Source organism: Dromaius novaehollandiae, chromosome W (assembly GCF_036370855.1).
Source record: "Dromaius novaehollandiae isolate bDroNov1 chromosome W, bDroNov1.hap1, whole genome shotgun sequence".
NCBI lineage: Eukaryota > Metazoa > Chordata > Aves > Casuariiformes > Dromaiidae > Dromaius > Dromaius novaehollandiae.
Genome location: NC_088130.1, coordinates 17,006,671 through 17,032,462, shown reverse-complemented (window position 1 = coordinate 17,032,462; position 25,792 = coordinate 17,006,671). Strand labels below are relative to the sequence as shown.

The window sequence follows — 25,792 nt, the reverse complement described above, 5'->3', positions numbered from 1 at the left end:
TACAAGTAGCGCAGACTGGGCATGAAAGTCATTAAAATGTGATTGTAGGAGACTGACCGGCAACATAAAACACTTTTAATAAATGCATGTCTAGATGCTCAATGTCCTCCTTTTGTAAACTTATCATGCAAAAAATCTCCAGCATAGACAAGACCTAGCCCTGGCTGAAGCATTTTCCATACATGATGAGTTAACCCCCACACAACGGTTGGGTGGTTAAGTACTCCCGGTTCAGAGACAGGCAGTGATTTAAGCCCGACGCTCAGCCCAAAGCACCCGTAACCTGCCCAAGCAGCCACCCTGCTGCGTCTATCGATTCCCCTGAGAGGTGCCACGCGCCTCGGAGACCCCCACGCTCAGCGTCCACGGAGGAGGCCGGAAGGGGAAGGGTCCACAGGAGACCGTGGGGACCGAGGGCAGGAGCTTTGCCGGCGGAGCCGCAGCGCTGGTGGCAGGAACTGTCTCAAAGCGCAATTCCGATACACAATCAGGCGCACACATCACTAGCTGTGCCACCTGGGGAGGGCGGCTGGGAGGCGGTATTCGCCGTCTCGGGCGGCTTTGCGGCGTCCCCAGAGGAGCAGGGCCAGGCACAGCTATTCTGAGCACTCAGCCACGTGGTCTCGGGGACATTTTAATAAACTCGCATCAGCAACAGAGCCAACAGCTTCTCCTTAAAATAAAAGAGCTATTTGGGAGCACGGCACGGCAAGGAAGCGACCTGTGTGGGTGAGAAGAGGAGAACTTGGGTACCCAGCGAAAATGTCCGACAAAACCCCCTTCGAAACGGATATGCTGACGCTCACGCGATTTGTTATGGAAAAGGGGCGCCGAGTGAAAGGAGCTACGGGGGAGCTGACGCAGCTGCTCAACTCCATGCTGACGGCCATAAAGGCTATCTCCTCCGCAGTCAGGAAGGCAGGCCTTGCCCAAATGTGAGTCCGACTTAGAAATACGGGGAGGAGGAGGAGGAGGAGGAGGAGGAAGAGCAGGTAGAGGAACACTGCTTGCACAGAGAAAAGGGCAGGGATTCATAAATACAAGTGTCTTTCTTAAGCCAAGTGACTGTAGGCATGAAGGCAGAGCGTGGATTATCAAGAGTGGGAAATGGGAGATCTGCTTTTCTGGAGCACTTTAATATCAAGGTGGCCATTTAGACTAATTGCTGCTGTGTAATGTTTCAGTCTTCAAACTTGAGGCAGAACTTCAATGCACTACTAGTCGCCTCATTATCTCTTGCAAATGTTGTTATTGCTGTATTTCTAAATCTCTTGTGAATTTACAGAGTGTCACGTTGTCATCTTTTCTCCTAACCTGGAAGCACAGTGCCGGAGCTGTGCAAACCAGGGCTCGCCTTCTCTTCTTGGGAAGGCCAGATCCCTGGTGGCAGCAGGAGTCACGGTGTAAAGCAGCAGCCCTACGAGAAATGCCATATGCATTCCCGAGTACGTTCTCCCCCTCCTCCCCCGAGTGCTGTCAGGGCTACAGATGGGAAGACTCAAAAGGCCCAATATGAAAAGCAAACACAGTAATTTGACATCTAGCAGGTCAGAAAATGCAATCAAAGAACTGGCCTAGCAAAACCTGGAATGAGTTGAGCTGGTTGGCTCAACTTCACGCAGCCAGTCGGATAAGACATCAATGCAAACTTTTTAATGGTGAACTATAAGGAGCAGCTCAGAGGACTAGAAATCACTAATAAAACTGTATATTTAAGATATACATGTTTTGGTTTATGTATTGAAATATATGATTGTGTTTATGTATTTGTATATATAGAAAAAAATATATATATAAATACACATCTATACACACACATACACATGCCCCACACATATATGCAGATGGGCTATATCTGTGTAGGAAGACAATTCGTTCCTTTTTTAGCTATGGAAACACCAAAATGTATGGCACCTGGGTTGGTTATTTTTTTTTTTGCAATTCTGTTGAATATTTGGTCAAAGACCTCAATGATCAAATTAAATCAGCACTATCACCCCCACTTTTACAAGTGTGGGGCGTGATGCGCAGTGAGAACATGAGCCTTGCTTATGTTAAAAAAACAAAACAAAAAACAGTAGTAGAGCCAGAGGCAGCAGCTTCAAGCTATAAAAGTTTAATTTGGGAACCTGCCTGGAAACATGCTGCCTAGAGAATGGGTGCTCAGCACTCCTTGAAAATCCAGTTCCCTTCACATGTCTCAAACTTGCCATGCCAAAATGGAAGTACCCAAAACATTAGGTACTTCTGAAAAGTTCAGGCAGCTTTGAGTGAGAAAAAAGATCTTACCCCTTCCATCTCAACCAACACTATAGAAATTAATTAGTTGTCCTCTCCTCCCCTCCATAATGAATTATGCCAAGTATCTATTCCCTATTTGATTCCTTACACTTCCAACAGGCCTGAACCATGCACACTAGCTCAAAACTGAAGTTCCTGAACTGCAAAATATCAGAAATATATATATTACTCTCTCTATATGGGTATATTACTATATTATTAAAACTGTGGGTATAAAATGGCATCAGCCATTGGCATCAGCCCAACACAGTCCACTGTCACGGCACAAAACAAACAGATCTCGATTCTGAGATACATTTCAGAATGGGGAATTATTCAGAGGTGTCTTTCAAGCTCCTGATTTTTGGGCAGCCGGGGACCTACAGGACAAGAATTAACGGACTATCGCAAAGCACTGAACAGCTGTACGAGCTGTGCCAGTGGCAGAAAACTACCTTTCTCCTTCCTCAAAGGTGCTGCTGGCTGGACCTCCTCTGCCAGGAGCCGACAGCAGGCACACACAGGGCTGCCGGGGAAGGCGGGTGCCTGCTCCTGGGAAGAGGTTGGGGGAGATCCCAGCTGGACCAAAAGGACCATGGTAGATCCCAGAAATGATGCCACCACTTTTGTTCTTTCTCATGGCCACTTTTATTTTCTAACAGTGACTACCATCTCCTAACGAACCTTGACAGTTTGAATCCAAAAGTTAGACGTGTGGAAAGATGAGCAGGAAGGCGCCATCCTGACTTTTTCTTTTTTTCCTTAAAAACTCTAATGGCTCTCCTCAGTGCTTCAGGTTTCTTAATGTTTTTGCTTTTCTCCAGGTTTGGCATCGCTGGCACCATGAACGTGACCGGCGACGAAGTGAAGAAGCTGGATGTGCTATCCAACTCCCTGGTGATCAATATGCTCCAGTCCTCCTACAGCACCTGCGTCCTGGTCACGGAGGAGAACAAGGAGGCCATCATCACCCCCAGAGACAAGCAGGTCCGTGCAGCCTCTGCCCACGGGGGGCTTTCGGCTCGGGCGGCAGCAGGTGGTACTCTCGTTTCAAGTATGAACCCCGGACCTGGCCCCAAAACCAGCTCTTCCTAGGGGCGTTCAGCACATTTGCAGGATTATTTTGTTGCTTTGAAGATTAACTGTGGTGGAGGCACGAGCTCAACAGCTCAAGGAGCCGTTGGGGGGGAAATTATTACTGAACTTTCTTGAAGGGGTGGGGGAATAATAATTCTGGAGCTTGTAAACACATCTCGGTTGCCAGGTTTAAGCGTACTATTACATTCCCTGACCATTAGTGTAGCTGTTTTGGATCGTGTTATTATTTAGGCAGGATAAAACCAGATGACGGTCTGGCAGAACCGGGCTTTAAATTGTATGTCCAGAGGAAACACGTGACTGCTTCAGCGGGCCCCCCCAGGAGGGGATCCTAGTGCACGGAGACGGTGCTCACGCTGACCTACCCTAGCTTTCCCCAAGACCGTTTCGCTCTTCCTTCTCACCCTCGTATCTCACATTGTAGGAAAACCCTTTGGTTCGGAATAAAATGTAAGAAAACCCATTTACTAAAGCAAGCTGCTCCCTTCAGAATGACTCCTTTCGCTTCCGAGCTGTTTCTCGTGTTGCTTGGAAGCAGAGGACTGCTCCTCTCTGTCACCCGATTTCGTGCTGAGCGGGAGCAGGCCCTCTCGGATTTCGGTGGCCGGCCCAGTGGGCAAAGGGCAGCTCGCTGCTGGGCCAGAAGTGCCGCCTTCCTGGAGGAGCTCCATCGAGGGCACGCGGGAAGCTGAGCGCAGGCATAAAAACATGGAGTGTACCAAGTAAAGGGAAATAATACTGCAAGTCAACATATCACTTAATCCTTTCCTTGCTACCTCTGTTTCAGGGGAAATACGTGGTATGCTTTGATCCCCTCGATGGCTCATCCAACATAGATTGCTTGGCACCAATAGGAACAATATTTGCTATCTACAAAAAGGTAAGACGATGAACAAAACACACGAGGCACGATGCACTCGGTGAAAACAAACTGTTCTGGGTATATTAGCTTGCCTAGTTTCTTTCCTAGGCCCTTAATGTTAAGCACCTTTGGGCTCGGGAGAGCTTTAGAAAGGGCAGACGAGACAACACTTGTGAGCCACCGGCGCTAAAGAGCTTCCTGGATTCCTGGAAGTGGACACTCAGCCCTGGGAAATTGCTGGCACTTCCTTCCTCGAGACGCACAGGCGCTTCAGTAACCCCCTCTCGCCTTTGGGCAGCTGGTTAGCTACTTCAGTCATGTTTTACTCACTGCAGGAGAGCTGAGGGATGTTGTGGCATGGAGCCAAACCTGCCAGGTGACCTAGAGCTCTGGTTTCCACCATGGCTACTAATTACATTATTTGTCTTCCCTGACACTGAGCAGGGCTGAGGCTGCAGCTCGCTGCCCGGACCACATCGCAGCTACCAGAGCAGTGGCCTCCCCACGCACACTTATGCACATGGCAGTGATGGAGGCCACCTAAGGATGGCGAGAAGTGGTCCCTGCTGGCACCACTGCTCTGCAGCCAATTAACAATCATTAACAGCTGTTAATAGTCGTGCCAAGTCTTGTGATTTGACTGCTAATCTCCCAGCAGCTGGTGTTTTTCCTAAAGCCTGTGTTTGCAGTCATATGACTGCGGGAGAACCTGGGGTTTTTTTGGTTTTTTTTTTTTTTTTTTTTTTTGAGGTAACTTTCACAGCCCTCGTGGCTGCAAATAAAGGCTTGCAAACTCAGTCGCTGCATCTCAAAGCACGAGGATAACTTTGCAAGGCCCTCCCTTATCTTTTAACCCGTCACTTCCAAGCCAGTCATGATTTTTCACATTTAAGGTAGGTGCTATTCCAGTCATCACCAGTGAGAACATGTCCACTGGTAAACCAGGCAGAGTCATGGCTCAGGCCGAGCAGGGTGACAGCACAAACCCAGTGGCTGCCTGCCAACAGAAATTAATTTTCAGCACGAGCCCCTGTCGCAGGGTCACGCAGACAGGCCAGCTCTCTCCAGGACACTGCCGGGGGACGGCTCGTGGGAAGAGCAGATCCGCTGCCTGGGTTTCTGCAGAGAAGAGAGCGGAGCTGCAGGCCGTGCCACGTGCCCTTGTAGCCAGAAATGGGGCTCTCGCCCCTTTAACCCTAGAAATAGAGCCTGAAAGACTACTCACCTCCCTACATTTAACATAAGTATAGCAGACAACACAGCTATTGCCTAAAGACAGTAAGCATGATGCATTACAAATATTAAACAGTAGCTTTTTGCCTGGAAGGAGAGGTGTTGTGTTTAGTTTACTCCACGTAACTCCAGAGGCAAGTGGTCAGTGTGATTCATGTAACTTCGCGCATTGAAATACAGATTAGACTTCTCCATAATCTTTAACTCACTTGTCAATTCATGCGAAGGCTATGGACTTCCTAGCCTTCCCTAGGATTTTGCTTCAGAATACTAACATTTCCCAGATAATTCATGTTGTTTCAAACACTGACGTTTTCCATTCATTTTCTAAATTTTCCGTAATTGCTGTTCTAATATACCTTAATATATTCATTGTAAACACTGTTTCTAAGTTATTGCTTTTCATGTGGGTGAATATACTTCAGTTCTTCGTAAAGAGATATTTACATTGCTTAGTACAAATTCTTCATACCCAAATGAAAACAGTGCCGCTAGGGTGAAGCACAGTTTTTTAATTACAGGAATAGCTTATCGATTTCCCCTGTAAAGACAGAAGCAATGTTGCATTCAGACTTTCACTTGGATAATTCTTCTCATTAAAATGCTAATTCCAAAGTATATATTAATATGCCTTCCTCTCGCATAAGATATTTCATAGCAAAAGTATTAACTTTTAACTTCAAACCCTTTAAAATAAACAAATAATAATAGGAGCTTTAATAATTGTTGCTGTATGGTAGCGTGAAAGGAACAAAAGTGACATATTTATCCCAGTGGATGAAAATGCTTTAAGAAAGAAAATATAAATTTATTTCAAGCCATTTAAACTGCAAGACCCTCATTTTGGAAAAGCTAGAATAAGTCTACTCCCAGAGGGTCATTCTCAGCACCTGTCTGCTATTTGGTACCTTCCAATTCTTAGACGTTCGCCTGGCTGATTTTCTCACCATGCCAGTGCCTTAATTTCATTCCCAAAGGCACACACTCCAGAACTGAAATATTGGCTTCACTTCAGGAAGAAGAAAGTCAACACTTTCCTGTGAAGACGAGACTCTGTCAATACATTTCAAACCTTAATATGGTTCTCTGTCGCTGCTCCTGATCTCTAGCCAGGACCACCACCACAGCCTCAGGTATCCTCACCTCCTGCCAGAAGACCCCTGTATCAGTTTCTTAGGAGAACCACCAGGAAATAAATGCCATCTTAGGTTTATTTCATTTTCCACCTGCCTTTTTCCTCCTGAAGGATGGGCAGGATGGTTACAAACCCTGTGGGTCCGTATAGCGGGGCTAAGAAGGAGATCTGCTGAGACTGGTGCGAGGGGGTCCTCAGCACCTTGACAGTCACCGCCTGGTGGGATGCTCTCAGTTGGTGGAGTGTCAGGCTTGTGGGGATAATAAGTATTTTTTTTTGGCCTGGATTCTTCCCCGTTCTTTACCCTGCTGAGATGAACCTACAATGCACAATTCACACTCCATCTATGTGCTATGACTGCAGCTTTGCTTTGTTTCTTTATTTTTAACTTTGCCCAGATTCCCAGATGTATTTTCTCCTCCCCCCCCATCCTTGCCATAGGAAATACCATGTTGTCCCTGCAGAGAAGGTATAAGGAGTCAGAACATGAAATACGTGATAAGAACAGAGACTTGGAAACCAAGACCTGCCAGAGCTACTCCCAGTGCTGAGAAGTCCCAGGGTGATGTAGGCAAATCATACATGCAAAAATTTTCAAACTCAGGTATCACCTGAGGGTACCAGACTCCGTGGACCCTATTTCATCTGCTTCCCAGCCACAAAGCGCTGAAGTAACTTTGTCAGAGCTTGAACCTTCAATCTGCACAGCCCTTACAGTCCAAAGACTACTTCGAAGATCTGCATAAAGAGCTCTCACTATCTCCATCTCCCAGCCAACATGTAACAGAAAGGAAATTCCATCTGTACACCAGAAAGAAGTGAAAATATTCAGCAGCTATCTGAGTTTACTGTCCAGCTTAATTCTCTGGTTCGTTTTGTATTACACAGCACTTGGCAGGACATAACTACCACAGTGTTAACAGTGAAACATCAGCTGATCTTTAGCTTTTTTACACTCCAACAAGCTCTGCAAAAATTTGCTTGAGGCTGAACTTTTTACCTTCCATTTGGAAGGTGGCTCTTCAAAACACAGTTGCAGCTAAGGACTGAAAAACAAGTGAATTCTGGGCAAATGTCCCTCTTCCAAGAGAGAAGTTCCTTTGTTTTTTTTCAGAATAGTCAATAAATCTATAGTTTCTCAGCATATAAACATAGAGAGGAAAAGCATTCAAGTGATAGAACTGAAAAGCTCATCTCAGAAAAATGTGTTTTAAAACAACATCAGATGTAACCTCTAGCTACATACACTGTATATAAACACTTAAGTCCTACAAAACAAACCTCTTTATTATATTTATACAAAATTAAAGCAGCATTGTTTTTAATTAGGAAAACATACAGAAAGCTAGAAAAATCGAAATATGTTTGCAATTAGTTTTGTAAATGTATGCTTAATTCTGCATTTAATATTGCAAATAAGAGTCTGCTTTATTGCTTTTGATGTTGAGATGCATATGCCATGGGGATGCATTTTTAAAAGAAAAAAATACTACGTGAAGTGTAATAGCTGATTTTGAAAAGGATTGTTTAGCAGAGAACTGATAGTCAATATTCAAACTTCTGGTATACACAAATGGGTACTTTAACTAGTCTGCCTTTATTACATGTATTATAACCTTCCTGAATAAGCAGCTTGACATAGAGTGATTCTAAGAGACTACATAGCAGATGTATTTGCACATGCTATATTTCAGTCCCCGTGGCAAGCTGAAAAAAAACGGATTTCCTCCACAGAAAAATTTAGCAAAATAACGTGGGTGCGAGGGAGCTTTGAGCAAAATACAGGAAAAGAAAAAACCCTCTGAAACCTAAAGCAACAAATGCTTTCAATCATAATCTTTCTGCTGAAGGTGAAAACATTTTGATGCGGAACTACCGCCTGCACATGTCATGAAAGATGTAGTTTTGGCATCCCACGCCTCTGCTTTCCTCTAGGAGCTGGCATACGAGGATGAACCTGATCCCCCCGATGTCCCCGGCCTTGCGCCTTGCCGGGGCCCTGCTGGGCACCCTGGGACCTCCTTGCCCCCCGGCCACAGCTGAGATTTTGTCGATTTGTTTCAGGGTTTTTATCTTCCTGTGGAAAAATTCCGTGGAAAGTATTCTTGATTTTTAAAAGAATTTACTCAATCTTAATCTAATATTTGATTTCCTACACAAACAGCCTCTAGTGATTTTGGTTTTGTTTTAAACCAGATACTTTTGGATTGACCTGAGATTTCTACCCAGCTGCTACTCAGTCTAATTAAGTCCATGCATCACTGAGAAATTATCTGAGCTTGAAATAATTAAATGATAAACCAGTGCATTGAGACAGGGACCAAAGGACTTCTCATTTTAGTTCCTAATAAACCAGCATCAGACATGCAGAAAATCCACCACAACCGACAACTTTTTTTAGATTAATTATTAGACATTAATATCAAGCATTCCCTACCCACTTTGTAGTTGGCTTAAGGAAAAAAACAAAAACAAACAAACAAACAAGAGTTTAAACAACCTGCCCAGGAAGTACAGGCTGGAGTCTGTATTCCCAAGTACTCTAGGCTCTTCTTCTTTCTCATCCCACCAGTCAACCCCTCTGGTGGCTGAGGCACACTTGAGAGCTGGCTGGAAATACTTTTATATTAATATATAAGGTCTGCTTAGGCTATTCTTGTTCAGTGATAACCAGAGTATCAAATAGGAATGAGTGCTGGAAATCGATACAAATTAAAAAGCTTAAGTAAAATGATATGCGAAAGTTATATATGAACTGATACAGGCATAGCTGTGCACGCGCACACACTATATACCCAGATACATACATCAGGTGTGTGTGCACATTTATCACACCTCAGTTACCAGCAGAGACCTACGCACAATTTTCATTCCAGCATGCTGCATCATCTACCCTTTTACTCTGTTACTGGAAACAATCTGTCTGTAAGGCAGGAAATGTTGATTACTGCGTTCTCCCTCACAGTTACCCCTGTAAAGGGCATCAGTAAGATAGCTCGTGTTGAAGTTTACAGAAAAGTTAATACCTGTTTGCTGTCTCAGATTTCTGATGCTCTTGAATTAATATGCTAAGCGGTAATGCTAAGGTATCAGCTTTGTTGCATGTATCATATGGACCGCACGACTCCCACCATCCTGTCCCAGCGTGCGCGTATGCTTGTACCAAACTTGTCCTGAACTAGTGGGAACCACCTCTGTTTTGATGGTTTCAAAGGCCTAGGCTGACACACGAAGGAAATCTGCTCCAAGTGTCTATTACTGAAATGCACTCTTTCCTCAGGAAACAAAAGACGAGCCCTCCGAGAAAGATGCTTTGCAGCCCGGACGCAATATTGTTGCTGCAGGATATGCCCTGTACGGCAGCGCTACCCTGGTGGCCCTCTCCACGGGGCAAGGAGTGGACTGCTTCATGCTCGATCCGGTACAATCACGGCGTTAATGACATTGCTATCACCCTTTATAACTTCTCTACTTGGGTCTACTCTTTTTTGTTGCTCCTCGTCTCTGAATTTGAGACAATCTATGCTGTTCTCCTCTCACCCACCTCTGGTAGCAGCCCACCTGCATCTTACTAGTACTCAATAATACATGTGCATGTTGGCTGCAATACTTGTTTTTTGTTTTTGTTTCCTATTCAGTGAACAAGAGTAAGTTAAACAGCATTTGACACCCCATTCATGCAAACCAGACTGCTGGGTCCCACATGGAAACACTTAAGAAAAATCTAGTCTAAACAGTGTCTTTGCCTTCCCTTAAAGGACTCCTGCTTTTCTGGTTTTGCTTTTTCTGTTTGTAAAAGAACCTCAGCTTGTTCAGTGGGCAGATCAGGGTGAGGACCATCGGTCGATACAGTTCATGCACGGACGTGTCTGATTTCCCGAGTGCAATTTAGTTTTATGGCTAAGTGCTCCAACTTGCATACCCAATTTGCAAAAGCAGAGTTGTGCCCATGCAATCAGACATACATTGTCCCTTAACACCCAGCCTAGAAACCCCACAAGAGTTATTGAGTGAATGGGTGGAGACTGCTCCTGTGAGACACCAGCATTAGATTTAGGCAATAATATAGAAATTCTGTTTAATCAAAGCATGGCTTGTTTTTGAAACTCCACCTTCGCTTTATCAATAACCTTAGTAAAGGGATCGTTCCCTCAAAGGTGGAAGTTTCATTCAAACTCTGGACAGCAGCTTCTGGGGGGAGCTGGCCACTTTAGTCACTTTAAAATACAATAAGGCAAGAAAGAAGAGTTCAAAAAAATCACAGGGCAGTGTAACATCTTAATTTGTAACCTCATGATTTGTGGACACCATGAGGATGGGATCCAGAGTCCATCAACTTTTGAGGTTGACTGGTCCTCATTCAATAGGCTAACAATTACAGTTGAACTGCTTTTTGTTTATATTATCAATACAGCAAGTTTTCCTGAACTTAACACTGATTCTGTGATTTTTGATCTGTTTGAAATACTGTGAAGTTATACACAAGACTAGTGCTGACAGAGCCAAGCTGTGCTAGCGCTTCTGCAATCTCTAGTGTGGCAACTGCTATGGAAAGTCAACAAAACTCATAACTGGTCTCTGCTGTTCTCCTGTAGGCTCTTGGGGAATTTATTTTGGTGGATAAAGATGTCAAAATCAAGAAGAAAGGGAAGACCTACAGTCTCAACGAAGGTTATGCCAAGTATTTTGACCCTGCAATGACAGAATATTTACAGAAGAAGAAATTCCCTGAGGTAAGGAAATAGTTGCTCTGGACCCAATTCACTGTGCACTGGTGAACGCTGCCCTCCGTGTAGCCCTGACCGAAGGGAGCGCATGCGACTGTCTTGCTGAATTCAGCCCCCACAACCCTTTGGTACCATCTAGTTCATTTTGGCTCCACAGCTAATGTGTTAGTTTCCAGTGCCCTGACGTGTTTCACAGCTTCGACTTTGGTAAATAAATTCATAGCCAGTCCATCGTCACGCAGAGGAAGAGCTGCTGTACATGAAGAATGAGGCTTTTCAACAAACCTCTGAAACTGTGCCAGCAAAATCTGCATATTTGAATATGCAACTCAGTCCTGTGTGCAGCTGCGCATCTGGGGCTGGATCCCATTTACTGCTCAGAAGGTGTTTGCAGGGATCTGGGAAGAATAACCTTCCTCTTCCTGTACACTTTTACATCTGAGAAAGGCAATATAACCCTTGCACTGCCTACTTGCCCCTGACGGAGCACAAAACAACCCATCGGTTAATAAAAGGGGGTGGGAGACACAACTTCACCGTTTCTATTGTTAAGAAAATTATATCGCATCCTTCAAGGGGACAAAGCTGAAATTTTTCTATGTCTGATGAACATCCCCATGGAGATGCGCAGCTCTGTACCGCCTCTGGTCAATGCTACAAGGACACAACACAAACTTTCAGTGTGGAAACCCAGAAGCTCGCTGGAAAGTGTGACTCTGTGTGACCAGTAAGACACAGCAAAACATGGTGAGATGTAACCCCTCAGGACTGAGTTTAGCCAGGAAGCTGGTTTCAGTCCTCTTCCTGCTAAAATAAAAAAAGACATAGAATTATTTTTAAGCTATTAGTTTTTAAGACTTCTTATATGGGGCACATATAAAGCTGATGCATCCAGGAGAAAACTTCAGGGTGCTATACAAGGAAAAGGCAATGAATCAGAGTTTAAGCTATGTTTCTGGGAAAAGTTCCTTCTGAGCTGTAAATGGGATCTTACTGCACTGACTAGAGCTGCAACGCTGATGTCTGGGCAAAGGCTCTCGTGCATGTTACTCTGGATCATCTCTATAGAGCGTGTCCCCTCACGGCATCTTACGTATGCTCAGTGAGCTGCTCTGAAACTCCAAAGGGAGCTTTCCGCCAGGCTGTGAGAGACGTGGAAGCCCCCTGCACAGCCTTCCTGCTTCCCGAAAACTAACCCAGCCGGGACACAGCTTCTGGGCTTCTCATGCTGTCCATAGTATGCTGAGCTGTATATTCAGTACTGTGCGCTGAAACTGGATTTATTTACTTGTGTTTTTACAAACCACCCATATGGTGTTTTAAAAAGCCTAAATAAATAAACAACACTAGGCAAACAAGAAAAGAGTGAACAGAGATTTCAAACACTTAGGGGCAAGACTGGACAGGCAGCAATATGTCACCACAGGCTCTGCAAGGACAGCTCTATCATGTGATTCACTAAATCCCTAGGTCAGGACACGCAGGAAGAACCTCATTTACAAACACTATTTCATCTCAAACTTGTGCTTCATTTGCGGAAAAGCATTGTTACACTGACTCTTCTAGTCAGCGGATTTTTTTGCCACTCTAAAGCAAGCAGCGCACTACTGCACTGGTTAGCCTGGCGCAGGCCAGAGCAGGCTCTAATTTCAGGTATTTGTTACTTTCCAATACCTTTCTTTTCTTCCTTGATCCTATCCGTATTTCCCCTGTCTCCTAGTTCTTGGTCAACATGCTGCTGTTCAGATGGCTCTCTAACATTGCCGCAGGAAAATGAAAAGAAAAATAGAGCAGAAAAGCAAAGTATGATGATGCCCATAACATATTCCTTGTTCTGTATCACTGTCCTTGACCACCAAATGTAACAGATTGACCTCTCACGTAGATTTTCCCATGCTATCTAATGACAGTGTCATGGATGAGATAGTTTGGACTACAGAGCCACGCTGACCCTCAAAATTTCTTGTGGACCGCCATCCACCTAAGGCATCAAACTTGAATTGAAAGCCCTAGAAAGAGGACACTGTTCTGCAGATCAGCTATAAGCCTCTTACCATTGCCATGTGGGTCACAGTGGGAACTACTTGTCTGGATGCAACCATTTCTTCTGGAAAGAGTAAAGCTACTTTTTTGTTGAGCAACACAGAACCTCCTGCTGCTTCACCAGCTTGAAGAACAAGCTGCTGCTGCAAGGCTCCCTGTCATGCAACCTGTCTTCTCCAGCATGGTCCGTATAACAGGCACTGCTGATGCAAAAACTGCATCTGCACAAATTTCCCTCTAACCCCTTTCAAAGTAACAGCTTCTTCTAGTAATGCGTGCAGGGCCTCAGTCTCCAGCTGGTGCTGGTTCATCAATGGTAGAACAAACAAACATACCGTGGGGACCATCATACTTTGCTATTCCACTTCATTTTAGCTTAATTTTCTTTGGCCACGAGAGAAATCGTCTCATGGCAGCATGTTGGCTGAGAGCCATGCAGTGCAGACCCCCTGGTTAAGGGCCTGTCATAGCAATGCCACAGGAACAGCACCTGGACACACAGCAGAAAGCCTTCTCCTGCCAGCCCAGCTGTGCCCGAGTGACATGAAAAAGCTAAGAAAAGCACTGTGCTTTTGTCACTGTAACCGTACATACTGAAGGTGGGATGCAGGGAGTTGCTGTTGTAGCCTGTAGGAAAGGGATATTTTCCCCCTACTCTCCTAGTTGTCATAGTAATGCAAGAAAAACCTGGTCTTATTCTCTTGTAGAAGAACATAGCTGTCACACAAAGTAGTAGAAGAGGTGAGAAAGAGGCTTTCATCCTATCATGAAGGAAAAAAAATTAATAATAACTAAAAAAAAATCAGAGGACCTATATGTTATGAGCCACTTCCATTCCTTTAGGTTAAGTAAAGAAAAGCAGGACAAAGAGTAAGACTAAGAGCAACCACACCTTTACTCAAAATACGGATACTGACCATGGGAACGTCAAGGCTCTCCAGCTCTTTCATTAGCATCAGCTGAATCAGTGCGAAATGCTTGCTGGGCAAACACAGTTTGGCATTAGAGAGAACTGGAGATGAATTTCCCTAGCACTCACGCCCTGTTATTTTGCTTGAGAAGAAAGCCGGGGCAACATGCCAGCAAACATGCAAAACCTATCAACTTTCTCATCTGTAAGAAAAAACATAGAAGTGGCTCTACTGGAGAAACAAGAAGTTTCTAAAGGGACCAGACTAGACTAAAGGGACTGTTCATTCCTCCTGTGCAAGTAGCTGGACACTAAGGCAAACGAAAAAAATTGATTTCAGCCTGCGGTTCAAGTGATCTCTGTACCAGAACGGAGCAATTTCTGGTCTGTATTTTTCTCAGCACAGTCTCAGCACTACGCTGAGCAGGTGAATTTCTATCAAATAAGAGACAACTACAATTCTCTACGACCTTTCACTGAGTTGACGTTAGCACTGCCCGAGCACACATAAGCTGCATAAGTGACCTGCACGCAGATGGGAAGCCCAGCACATCCCAATTGCATTTGAGCTGTACATAGGCAGCTCAGCCGGGCAGCTCGTGCTTGGCAAGTTTGACACTGGAGCGCAGCCTTCTTATTTGATAGGGTCATAAATGCAGTCCTTAGCAGCCTGTGCCACGGCCCACTTGTCATCAAAATTCAGGTTCAACAAACTTTTCTCAAGACTTACTTCATCACCTTCTGAAACCATAAAAGAGAGCTCTTCCTTTAACTGTATTTTTAAAAGCAATTTTAGGTTATAATCATATCTTTCCCTGAAAATTATCTTTTCTAATACTGCCAACTTCTCTCTGGCCCCTCTTTAAGGTGTTTTTTTCTAGCCTCAGATTTTACAGCTGCAAGGTCACAGGTGCAAACAGCTGTGAGATGGAGGAGCTATCATTTGACGTCTAAACACGTGATTATTTGAGGGTAAGCCATGGGAATTAAGGAATCAAGTACTTGAAAGTATTGCTTAGCTTTATCAGGAAAAAATGTGACCAACGGCCAGGTTTAAACAAGACAAAGAAAAATAAAAGCTCCAGGCCATGTCTCATCCATCAAGGCTTTTTACTGTTTTCCTCTGAATTTTCAACAGTTCTTCTAATCTGTACAAGAAGAAAGCAGCTTGGGAAATAGCGTAAGTGCAGCTGAACAAAGATTACATAGGCCGGAACAGTTCCCTATTCCAATTTTACTACCAGCTGTAATAAAAATCACAAGCCTTATATTTAGTGGTTTTCTCAGGACTCAAATTCCTTTAGCGTTGTATTGCGTCACATGGTGTAATTACACGAGGATCTGTTCCCATTTCAAAAGAGAGTAAATACCAAAACTCCACAGTTGCATAGAACAGTTCGAAAAAGTGATTTCAAAATAGAAAGACATTTTTTTAATCTATTTTTTCCCTCTCCAACTTGCATATTTGTTTTTTTTGCCCAGCTAACCTCATGATTTTGTTGGGGGCCTAACTTGTGACTCCCTCATTCTCCGAGCTGGCAGTGCTGCACAATTTCTCTCTTTATGTATTTATCCAAAACCAGTATCAGCACAAGGCAAGGTTTGTAGAGAGCACTGACACCTGTTATTAGACAACTGATCCAGATGGAAAAAAGCATGCAGAAGCCCTCTTTAAAGTGTTAGCATTGCACTACACAATATATAGAGAGTATTAAAGGTACGTGAAGCTCCAGCCTTTGGTAGTTTTCTGGGAAAGGCCAGGATTCCTCCTTTGCTTCCTTGAAGAGGGACTGAAAGATGTCAGAAGACCTAAAAGACTTTTTGGCATGCCAGCTTTCAAAGAGCTTTCCTTCAGTTCATAGCTTTATTGTGTGTTTCCTCTTCAGAAAAGCCCTTCACGTGATGTTTTTCTCCTGTTGGAGCTTATTCGGTGTATACTACTTCTATTTGTTCAAGTCGCCTCGCTCGTCTTCTGCGTTTTCCACCTTACTGTTTTTATCATCAGTAACCCTGAGACTGATGCAAATGTTTTGCTGACTGCTCTCCCTAAAATGACATCTCCTTCAAAAACATTAATTTCTAAGCTGAGAGCGAGAAAAACTGCATTTGCAGAGAGATCCAAAACGAAAGCTCTGAGCAGTGTCACAGCTTGGCAGGTAAGCTAGACGGAAAACAGCCACGGTCCTCTGGGAACTGTCCGGACTTGTAGCAGAGCGACATTATCCCCCTCGCCCCATGACTCAGGAGTGAGCAGAGGATCAGCACTCGGCCGGATACCTTACTCTGATCACAGGAAGAAGCTTTTTGCTCACTCTTTTCAGCCCTTGCTCGCTCACAGACTGGGAGATGGACACTATATTGTTGTGCACTCAAATTAGTAAGTGCACAATCTCATACATAGTCACTACATTTTAGAAAAAGCTAAATTTTAGGCTAGTTTAGGCATTTACAGTGTCCCATAAGCAGCAGTTGATTTAAGCAACTTTGATGCCTGGTTTATAACAAAATGGCATTTTGTTGTGTTACCAGCTGCCCAGTCTGGTAGATTTAAAGCTTTACCTTATGTTTTTCAGGATGGCAGTTCCCCATACGGTGCCAGGTACGTGGGCTCCATGGTAGCTGATGTTCACCGTACACTGATGTACGGTGGGATTTTCATGTACCCAGCGAATCAGAAGAGTCCTAAAGGAAAGGTAAATCGTTTGACTTCTTTCCATGGTTGACCTAATACCTCTGCTTTTCCAGGAAACATAAAGGGAAAGTTTAAATATCTAGACAGATAATTTTCCATTCCTGGAGAAAATTTTTCATGGATATGATGGTCAGCAATTCAATTTACAATACCTCTGAAGGCAAGAAATTTTGTATTTTTATTTTACAAATCAGTCAAATGTAATTCACTGAAACCAAGGTCTTGATGTACTGTCTAAATAGAAACCTTTTCATGCCACAGAAGCCATTTGAGATACCTACACACAGCTAGCAGATACAACACTGAACTGAAGGAGACCTCTGCCCTTTGGACTGGCAGCTGGAGTCCAGGCGGGATACTCGAAACCCCAGACAGGGTCTTGTCCAGTGTTTGGACAACTGAGTCTGCCTACCTCCCATTTCTAGTGGACACTGGGCTTATCGTCACCAGCCCTGAAGACACAGGCTTCTGCTAACTGGGCTAAAGATCTCTGTCAGTGGAAGGCGAGTTTTACACATGCCGAGATTGGTGTTCTGGGAAGTTGGTTATGCTTTCCCATGCGGAGAAATGCATGTTCCCCTGTACAAAATACCGTACGACTTAATGCAGTGCAATGCCAAACAGCGACTCCCTGAACGTGTTGGGCCATGGACCACAGTCAACCTCAGTTTTTCTCCTGGGGCATCAGGCACTCTTGTCATCAAACTTCTAAATGAAAGTGTTTTACAAGAGATTGGTTATATTGGTGGACCACCAGTAGCCTGCAGATCACACTTCGAAAGCGACTGGCTCAGTGCATTACAGAACGGTCATGCTGTGCTGCCTCCAACACCTTCTTCTGGTCAATACCATACCTGAGGACTCCTATTTAAATGTTTTTATATCCTTGGCTGGTATATGCAGGAGTTTGCCCTCATACATCTGCTTGCCCCATCTCCTATGGTTGTATCAGAACATACTGATCTGTACAGTTCTTTAGGGACAGAGGAGTATTGGTTCATCTAGGCCAGCACGTATTTGTCATATGAAGAACAGCAGATCCAGGAGATGCAGGAAGTAAGGAGAACAGGAGAAAAACTGTGTTCAGAATACTCCAGAAGTGTTGTCTATGTTTCTACAGACAAATTCGTTTAAATACTTGATATAGCATCCCAGCAAAAAAAAAAAAGAAAAAAGAAAAAAAAATCATTAAATGGTGGGTATCAGAAAATAGTGGGCATCTGTATCAGAACAAGAGACAGCAGGAATTTACTGTGTGTGACAGAAGCGGACTTGCTGACTGCCCTCTTCAAGTTAAACTCTGTTTGGAAATCTACATTAAACCATTGTCAAAAACTATAGATAAGAAACAGGAAAAAAGAACAAATGTACAAAGTACAAATATTTTTATATAAATCAAGATTTCCACGTGTTAGCCTGCATTGGCCATTAGATGTGCGTTGCACTGCCATAGGAGAGAGAAATGAAGGAAACAGAACTCCACCGTCATTACAAGACAAAACCCTTCCTTCCTTCTCAGAGTCCAGGTGCAGGTGAAGATAATGTACTTAACCTCTCAAAATTGCTGAATGGATCCACTGCTTTTTTACGAGCCCACAGAAATTCTGTCTGGAGCAAAGAGGACCATGCTGTGTTTTGAGGCTGATTCAAAAACAGAAGCAGGGGCTTTCTACTATTTACAGGAAAACATATGGAGTGGTTAATGGATTTCTGGAGCAAAGGATCAGGACGCCAGTTCCCACCTTGTGTTGCCTGCAGCATATAGGAGTGCTGTATCGATATCACTTTGCCCAAACTTCTTTTTGGAAAGATGATGCTTTGTGGCTGGCGCCCTGATCATTCCCCTGAAAGACAGTCTGTGCACTTAGGAACTGAGAGGAAGCAAATGGGACTGGATTTGATCCAAAAGTTTTAGAGCAAATGTAAACGATATGCATGTAGTCCCTAGCCTGTAGATTGCTTCCCACAAGTTAAAGAAAGTGAGCATAAAATGATGAGTCAATCTTTTTGCTTCACTACACAGAAATAAGCAATGCAGAACCAGCCAACCTATAGATGCTCTCTTCAAATTGGAAATGCTAAGTAATATTTTTATGAACAGTTCTCTGCTACGTTAGAAATGTTAAGCCCATCAAAAGACAGGAGGTTCCAGTCCTAAGCGAGATTTCATTGCTGCTGGCAGGAAAACCATGCTTTCCTTCAGCCACATAGTCACCGTGAAGTGGCAAGAAGCTCAGCACGTGGCTCCCCAGCGATACCACCGCGGCTTTCTGGCTCGTGACCGTTCAGACGTTGCCACGCTCTAAGGAGAAGCAGCAAGGCTGTCGGTTCCACGGTGCCCGTCACATGGACTCCTCTACCAGAAAGAGCATTTCAGCACGCTTCAAAGACCAGAATGGAGGCAGTGTGTGCTGCTGAAGTGCATAATATATCACAGTTTTATTACAAACGGGGTGACAGAGGAATGACAGGCAGTAAAGCCCTTTGTCCAGTCCATCTGCTTGTCCCTGTAGACGGTTGCCTTCTGGCACACTTCCTTTTTCCCCAGAAAACTTCCTGGCTTTTGCACAAACGAAAAGCCTTTCCATGATTTCTACCGCCATTGTTGTACATCAGCACCTCAAAAAATGCAAGTGAAACATTCAGCTAAATCTACAGAAATAACATCTGTTAAAAAACAACCAGTACCCTCTGCACCCTTTCAAACTTAGAAGCTTTTGGCAAATGTCCTAAATAAGTTTGCATTTGACTAGAGCACAGGCATAACAGAGGCTAACTTTTCCAACGATGTGAACAGATATCAGGGTCCAACTGCCTTCATACTCAAAGTGAAAATTTGCTTTCAATAATTACTGTAGTTCCTTCTTCAAACAGAGCTGCCGTCTGCACGAGTGCAGGCCACTAGTGCCTATTTGCATTTCTGAAGAGCTGCAATTGCAACCTGAAATTCGAGACCGGGAGCATTGGATTGCAAACTCCAAAATATCCTGACCAAACAACACAATTACCCCAGGCTTTGAGATAACAAATAAAGCCTGTACACAAGAGGAGACTCTGGCTTTTGTTTCCCCAGTATTGCTACTGTTCCTGGCTTAACCATATCACTGACGACTGCGGCCCCAGCAGCTACTCTGACATTTTTGACAAAATACAGACAGCTTCGCTGATGCCACACACCAATGCAGCAGCTTGCAAACTGGGGCGCTGGGGTGAGGATGTGGGGTCAGTGTGCTAGTCTTCAGAGCAGAAGGTGTGAAGGGAGGTGGGAGGAGGAGAAGAAGGGAAAAAAAGGGTAGATGCTTGACATGAAATTTGCCAAAAATCGCAAAAGTAGGGTTCAGTGCTGGTAAGTTCTCTGGTCTTATTTCCCCAAATGCAATCGCCCATTTCCTCTTTCCTTCCAGCTCCGACTCCTCTACGAGTGCAACCCCATGGCCTTCATCGTCGAGCAGGCAGGTGGCATGGCCACTACAGGGACCGAGGCCGTGCTGGATGTGAAACCCGAGGCTCTTCACCAGAGGGTCCCTCTTATTCTCGGTTCTCCGGACGACGTGCAGGAATACCTCGCGTGTGTACAGAAACACCAAAAGAGCAGCTAAAGGCATTTCCACACCAGACCTTGCTCATCTATCTGCTGGGAAAACAGTGCAGCTCAAGCTGGTGGATGCGAGCATTTCAGCATCCTTCTCTCTGTGGAGAGCCCTTTTAATGAGAACATGAGAAATAGTGAGAATGGCTGCTGGAAAAAAAAAAGTTTCATTTCTCCTTGCAAACAAGTCTAAAAATTCTTTAATGATGGTTTCTACGAAGTAAGTGTAGAAACAGTGGCAGTAGCTACTTACTTTATGACATTAACAAAATGAGTGGATTGTGTCAGTCCCTGCATTTGATCTAAAGCCAGACGTCTGACACTGCAGTTGCTGGAGTCGTCTGGGGCCGAAAATTTTCATGCCAACATTTATAATGCCGTTAACTGGATTTGCTGCCAGAGGTTTTATTGCAGGTGCTTTCACTCTTCTCAGGGCCGACAAGATAAGAAGCCCTGCGCTGTCTGAAGCGGTGTTTTCAAGTTATATTTGTCTTGGGCAACTAATAAAGGTGAAAATACAGCAACCTTGCTGGGCAATTTGGGTTCTCACGTGAATGGGAAAACAGCTGGTTCACAGGCAGGTAACCTACAAGCTACAATAAAACCTTGCTCCGAATGTGACACTCGGATCGTCCCTATCTCCTGTTTATCCATAGTCCCCTGGAGCTGGAGATGAGCTACTGCCACAAAGCGGCTGCTACGCCTCTGGTTTCCTTTGCTTCGAAAGGCACTCGCTTCAGATTTAAACTCGCCCTTTTATACATACTAGGGTTAGCTTCCTAGCTAATTTTAGCACATTCATCGTAGTAGAATCAGCTCTGAAACAAGCCTGTGTTTATTAAGCAATGAGAAGAAAATTATTAAAAGTGCGACTACATTAAGAGTGTGAAAATTGAGGCTCAGGTCACTTTAAGTATACGGCATACTGTCGCTTCCACTGGAATTACAGCTGATCCCTTTATAGCCCTCCTGTCTCTTGCAGCCCTCATCACATGGACTTTTCTTTTGGCAGCAGTCTTGCCTTGAGCAGCTCCTACCCCAGCTGCCCATTTTCGCCCCTGCTCCATGCCTCCGGCTGTGCTTGTACACGACGTTAAGACTGCATTGTGAACTGGATTAGGACATAGATAAGAGTTAAAAATACCCCTGGGGGGGAAAAAAAAAAAACAGCCCTCAAATAGTTGCTTTTAAAACTTACGACCATGTTGTATTACTCATGAAGAAGCAGCAGGCTGAATAAAGGCAGACAGAACCACACAGAGCAGGTATTTACCCATAGTCATCGTCATCCCACGGGTCAGGATGTGATTTCAGCACCGCTTCAGGTATCAAACTGCGCTTTCCACCGGTCTTTATCTGACGCGCTCTCAGGCCGTAACAGTGACGGGAGGCCAGGATCCGCAAGTACACCGCGTGCTTGTTTGTTCTGCTCTTCGTCACGTGCTGCCGCCCCTCGGCTGTCAACAGCCGAACACGGGCAACGCTTCGCTCCCGGAGACCAAAGAGGAACCCGAAAAGACTGGGAGCGTTTAGGGACGGCCAAGGCGGCCTCATGCCGGAGAACGTAATTGTGCCCTCTGTGAAAGCTAGCAAACTAGCTTTCATTTCCAGCAAAAATACACGTGCAAAACTTGCCGATAATCCCAGCTGCTGGCCTTTCTCCAGGTTTTTTTCTCCCTCTGCTTGTACCACCTTTAGTGGAGAACCTAGTGCTGGGTAACCAGCCTTACAGCCAGCTGCAGTTTTGGTAGATGTTGATGATTAAATGATAAAGCCCACAGCTTGCGGGCTGCTGGGTGGCTGGTATCTAAAGAGAGATCAAGATTTTGTCCGAGGCAGGGTTATTCTCCGTGCTGTAAACAACCCATGCAAACCCCAAGTGCAGACAGAGAAAGCAGTGACTTTCTTCGCTGTGAACTGTGGTTTTCCTTCACCAGCACCCCACTTCGACCTACTGCACCGAGGCTATTTTCCAGGCTGTTACATTGTTCTCCATTACCTTGGGAGTATCGGAGCCGCCCTGCAGCTGGTTTATGCTGGAGAGAGAGGGAATTAGCAGTATCGTGGTTTGCTAGAAAAGGCAAAGGCGCAGGTGGTGGGCTGCAGGCTGGGGGAGCCCAGCTACAGCACAGCCCCACGTCCTCTTGCTCCCGGGCTCAGCTGACTGCCATGAGGACAGTCCCCAGCGACAGCGGGGGGGCACCGAGATTTCAGCCAGAGGAAATCTCTCTAAAAGGGGGGGGGAAAAAAAAAAAAAAAAGTGCAGGTGGTTTCATTTTACATGTCCCAGGCACAGAAAAGGGGAACTGAGCAATGGAAAAGAGACTGTGAAACTGTTTTGAAGCACGTCCCACTCTAGAGTGTCCTCAGCTGGCAGGAGGGCATCGCTCCGGGAGAGAAACGTCACTTCAAAGGGCCCGATCTGGTGAAAAAGTCCTCCTTAAACCATAAGGTTGGAACGGGAGTCTCGCTTCCCGGTGCAATGCCCGCTCCGAGCGTTTGCTCAGAGGTATCCGACACCAGCAAACCACAGGGCGCCTGCGGTCCAGGGTCACCGCAGAGGAAGCCCTTGCGCTGCTGGGCCACCGCTTCCCGTCACCGCCGGCTGCAGGATGTCTGAGGGCAGCTGGGTAGCTGAGAAAAGGAGACGCAGCACTTTTAATAGAGTGAGAGTCCATATTTAGTGATTGGAGAGCGATGGGAATGGGGACGCACCAAGGACTGCCTCCAAAACTGCCAGGGGGTTAGGAAACCCCAGCACTCACCAGGGGGAAGATGCTCCAACTCTGCTTCCATTCACTGAGGAAGCTGATGCTTCACATTGCACCTCCGGCAGGTACCATCACGACGCAAAAATAAAGCTTCATACACAAAAATATCAGGTACATGAAGGAAGAGACATACATTTAAATATTGGATTGCATATGTGCCCTTATGTTAGTATAATTGTTTCTCAGTCTAAATTTATATAGAAACCAACTCCAGCTTGATTTCTCCTGACTTTTGGAGAAAGATGCGGAAAAAACACATACTTGTTATATCATACCTGGTAGATGACAAACATGACTTTTTTTTTTCCTTTAGGAAAAACACTGCTTTCCCACTTGTTGCCAAACCTATTTCGTATTTCCAGTTTCAGCCCATCTTTGCACCTATTTCAGAAGTAAAATAAAAGCAAGCAGCCTGAACCGGCTGTTATTTGAAGATGGACGAAAACCCAGAAACCCCGCCAGTCACTGGTAAGCGAGCAGCGTTCGCTGGCTGCCTTGCCGGGAAATGAAGTTCTCCGGAAGGGCCAGCCCCGGAGCACACCGACGGGCCTTGTCACTTAAATTGCAAGATCGGGGATCAGAAACGGGTGGGGGCTGCCACGGCTCCCACCAGCTGTGCTGGGAGCGATGCTAACCCAGCGCCGCGGCGAGCAGACACAGAGCCGCAGCAACTCCCCGAGCTGGGCCCATCGCCAAGCCCGTCCTTACTAACGCGCTAGTGCTAATGCTTCCCCAAAAAGCACAGCGGCTGCAACAGAGAGGCTGTTTGAAATATCGGGTCACATGTGTCTTTGAGCATTTACATCACAGGTCTGCACTTTAGTCTGTTCTCTGCAAAACACATAAGCACGGAGAAGGTTTTTCCTTTTTTTGTAAAAGCAACTGATAGGCCTGGGGAAAAACAAAAAAACAAGACAAAAAACCCCAGACAAGTCTTTCTTCATATACGAAATGGAAGCAGTACACTTCAGGCTAATTACAGATGCAGAAAAAGAAAAATCTCTTAGCTTAACTAAATTGTATTAACTGGTTAGGCTAATTGTGGGGAAAAAAAAGGTGGTTGGTACATATGGAGCAGAAGAGAGAGATTTAAAAGGAAGGATGATAAAATAATTACATCCTACAAACAAAAATATCTATCTTGCAGAGATATCCAAAGCCCAAAAGTAAGTAAAGCAGGGAACAAAATTAGCACAGACACCAAAGATCTGCACACAAATAGCTACCAACAGGTAGAGAAGCACACAGCCATTGAGGACTAGGTCCCTGCCATTCGTGCTTCATCATCACAGACAGTCCTCACAGATGCCATCCACTTCTGCTAAGCATGCTGTCTGGTTTTGTTCCTAGCTTCCTGAAAATACAGATCTGGTTTCAGAAAAATATAAAAATACGAGGCTCAAGCCAAGCCTATAACTGATTCTGTATGGGTCCATTTTAACACCGAGGGAGTGCAATAGGTAGGTTTTCTCACTGAGATCCTTCCCTGCGGTTTTCCTCACTCAATGATTTGCATCATGGTTTTGCAGGATCCTGTACATGAGACGCCGAGCAGGTTTCCAGTAGCAGCTTTTGCAGTTCTGGCCACTATTAGTGATGAAGGGCGTTTGGGGAACCAGCTTGCAGAGGATGCTGGCCAGGATAACCAAGTACTCACGCAACGATAAACAGAGTTTGGCCTGAACATTTCTTGTCAGCTACTGCGCACATTACCCAGCAAATATTTTATCACTTTTGAAGAGACACCTCCATGGAGGAGGTAACAAACCCACCCCATTACTCACTCAGCTGCGTGCTGTGCTCAGGGCTGAATGTGCCAGGCCAGCCTAATCCCAGCCCGGGGCACGACTGTTCGTGATGTCTCATTGATTCAGTGTTATTAAACTCAACTGCACTGTCAGCACATGTCCTGGAAAGGGGGAAGTTAACCTCTCTCCACACCCAGCAACAGCAACTCTGGTCTCATTAGCACGTGCTTTTAAAAGCCTGACTCCAAGACAGATATGTGCCGACACTTATTAGGTGACACGCTATCTGTGTTTTGCCATTTTGATTGTTTGGTTTCCTGTTTAGTTCCCGCATGGACAATTTGCTCCTGGTTTTAGTAACCTGGCATGATTTATTATTCCAGCACAGAGAGCAAAAGAGGAGGCTGCTCAGAAGAAAAGAAAAGAAAAGAAAGCAGAAAAGTTAAAGGAAAGAGAACGGGCTGCGTAGACAAAGCTAGATCTGGAACGTAAACTTAACAGAAGAAACAGAACTTGCATTTTTACCTTTGAGCCCTGTTGAAGTTACATTTTGGAAGAAAACAAAAACAAATGAGAACAGTGGTGTCCTCTCAGATGTACATGCACAGCTGCTAATCTGCTGCATGACCTCTGGCAAGCAGCGTTATTGCTTTCAACCTTTTTCCTCTCCCACCCTTCAGCTGCGTGTCAGTTTAGATTAAAAA

At 44.9% G+C, this 25,792-nt stretch overlaps 1 protein-coding gene across 1 annotated transcript; it reads left to right on the top strand.

Annotated features, from left to right (window-relative positions):
* The first annotated feature begins 421 nt into the window (after positions 1–421).
* LOC112978751 (fructose-1,6-bisphosphatase isozyme 2) lies at positions 422–21,667 on the top strand. Its single transcript, XM_026092428.2, has 7 exons — positions 422–935; positions 3,105–3,267; positions 4,166–4,258; positions 9,889–10,029; positions 11,204–11,341; positions 16,862–16,981; positions 20,385–21,667. Exons 1-7 carry the CDS (start codon positions 763–765, stop codon positions 20,577–20,579), a joined length of 1,023 nt encoding a protein of 340 aa, XP_025948213.1. The 5' UTR covers positions 422–762; the 3' UTR covers positions 20,580–21,667.
* The last annotated feature ends 4,125 nt before the right edge of the window (positions 21,668–25,792 follow it).

Excerpts from the sequence above, each read along its gene's own strand:
- LOC112978751 (XM_026092428.2), top strand. The coding sequence starts at position 763 with ATGTCCGACAAAACCCCCTTCGAAACGGATATGCTGACGCTCACGCGA. Across the intron at positions 11,342-16,861 it reads AGAAGAAGAAATTCCCTGAG|GATGGCAGTTCCCCATACGG; the intron begins GTAAGGAAATAG and ends TATGTTTTTCAG. Across the intron at positions 16,982-20,384 it reads AGAAGAGTCCTAAAGGAAAG|CTCCGACTCCTCTACGAGTG; the intron begins GTAAATCGTTTG and ends CTTTCCTTCCAG.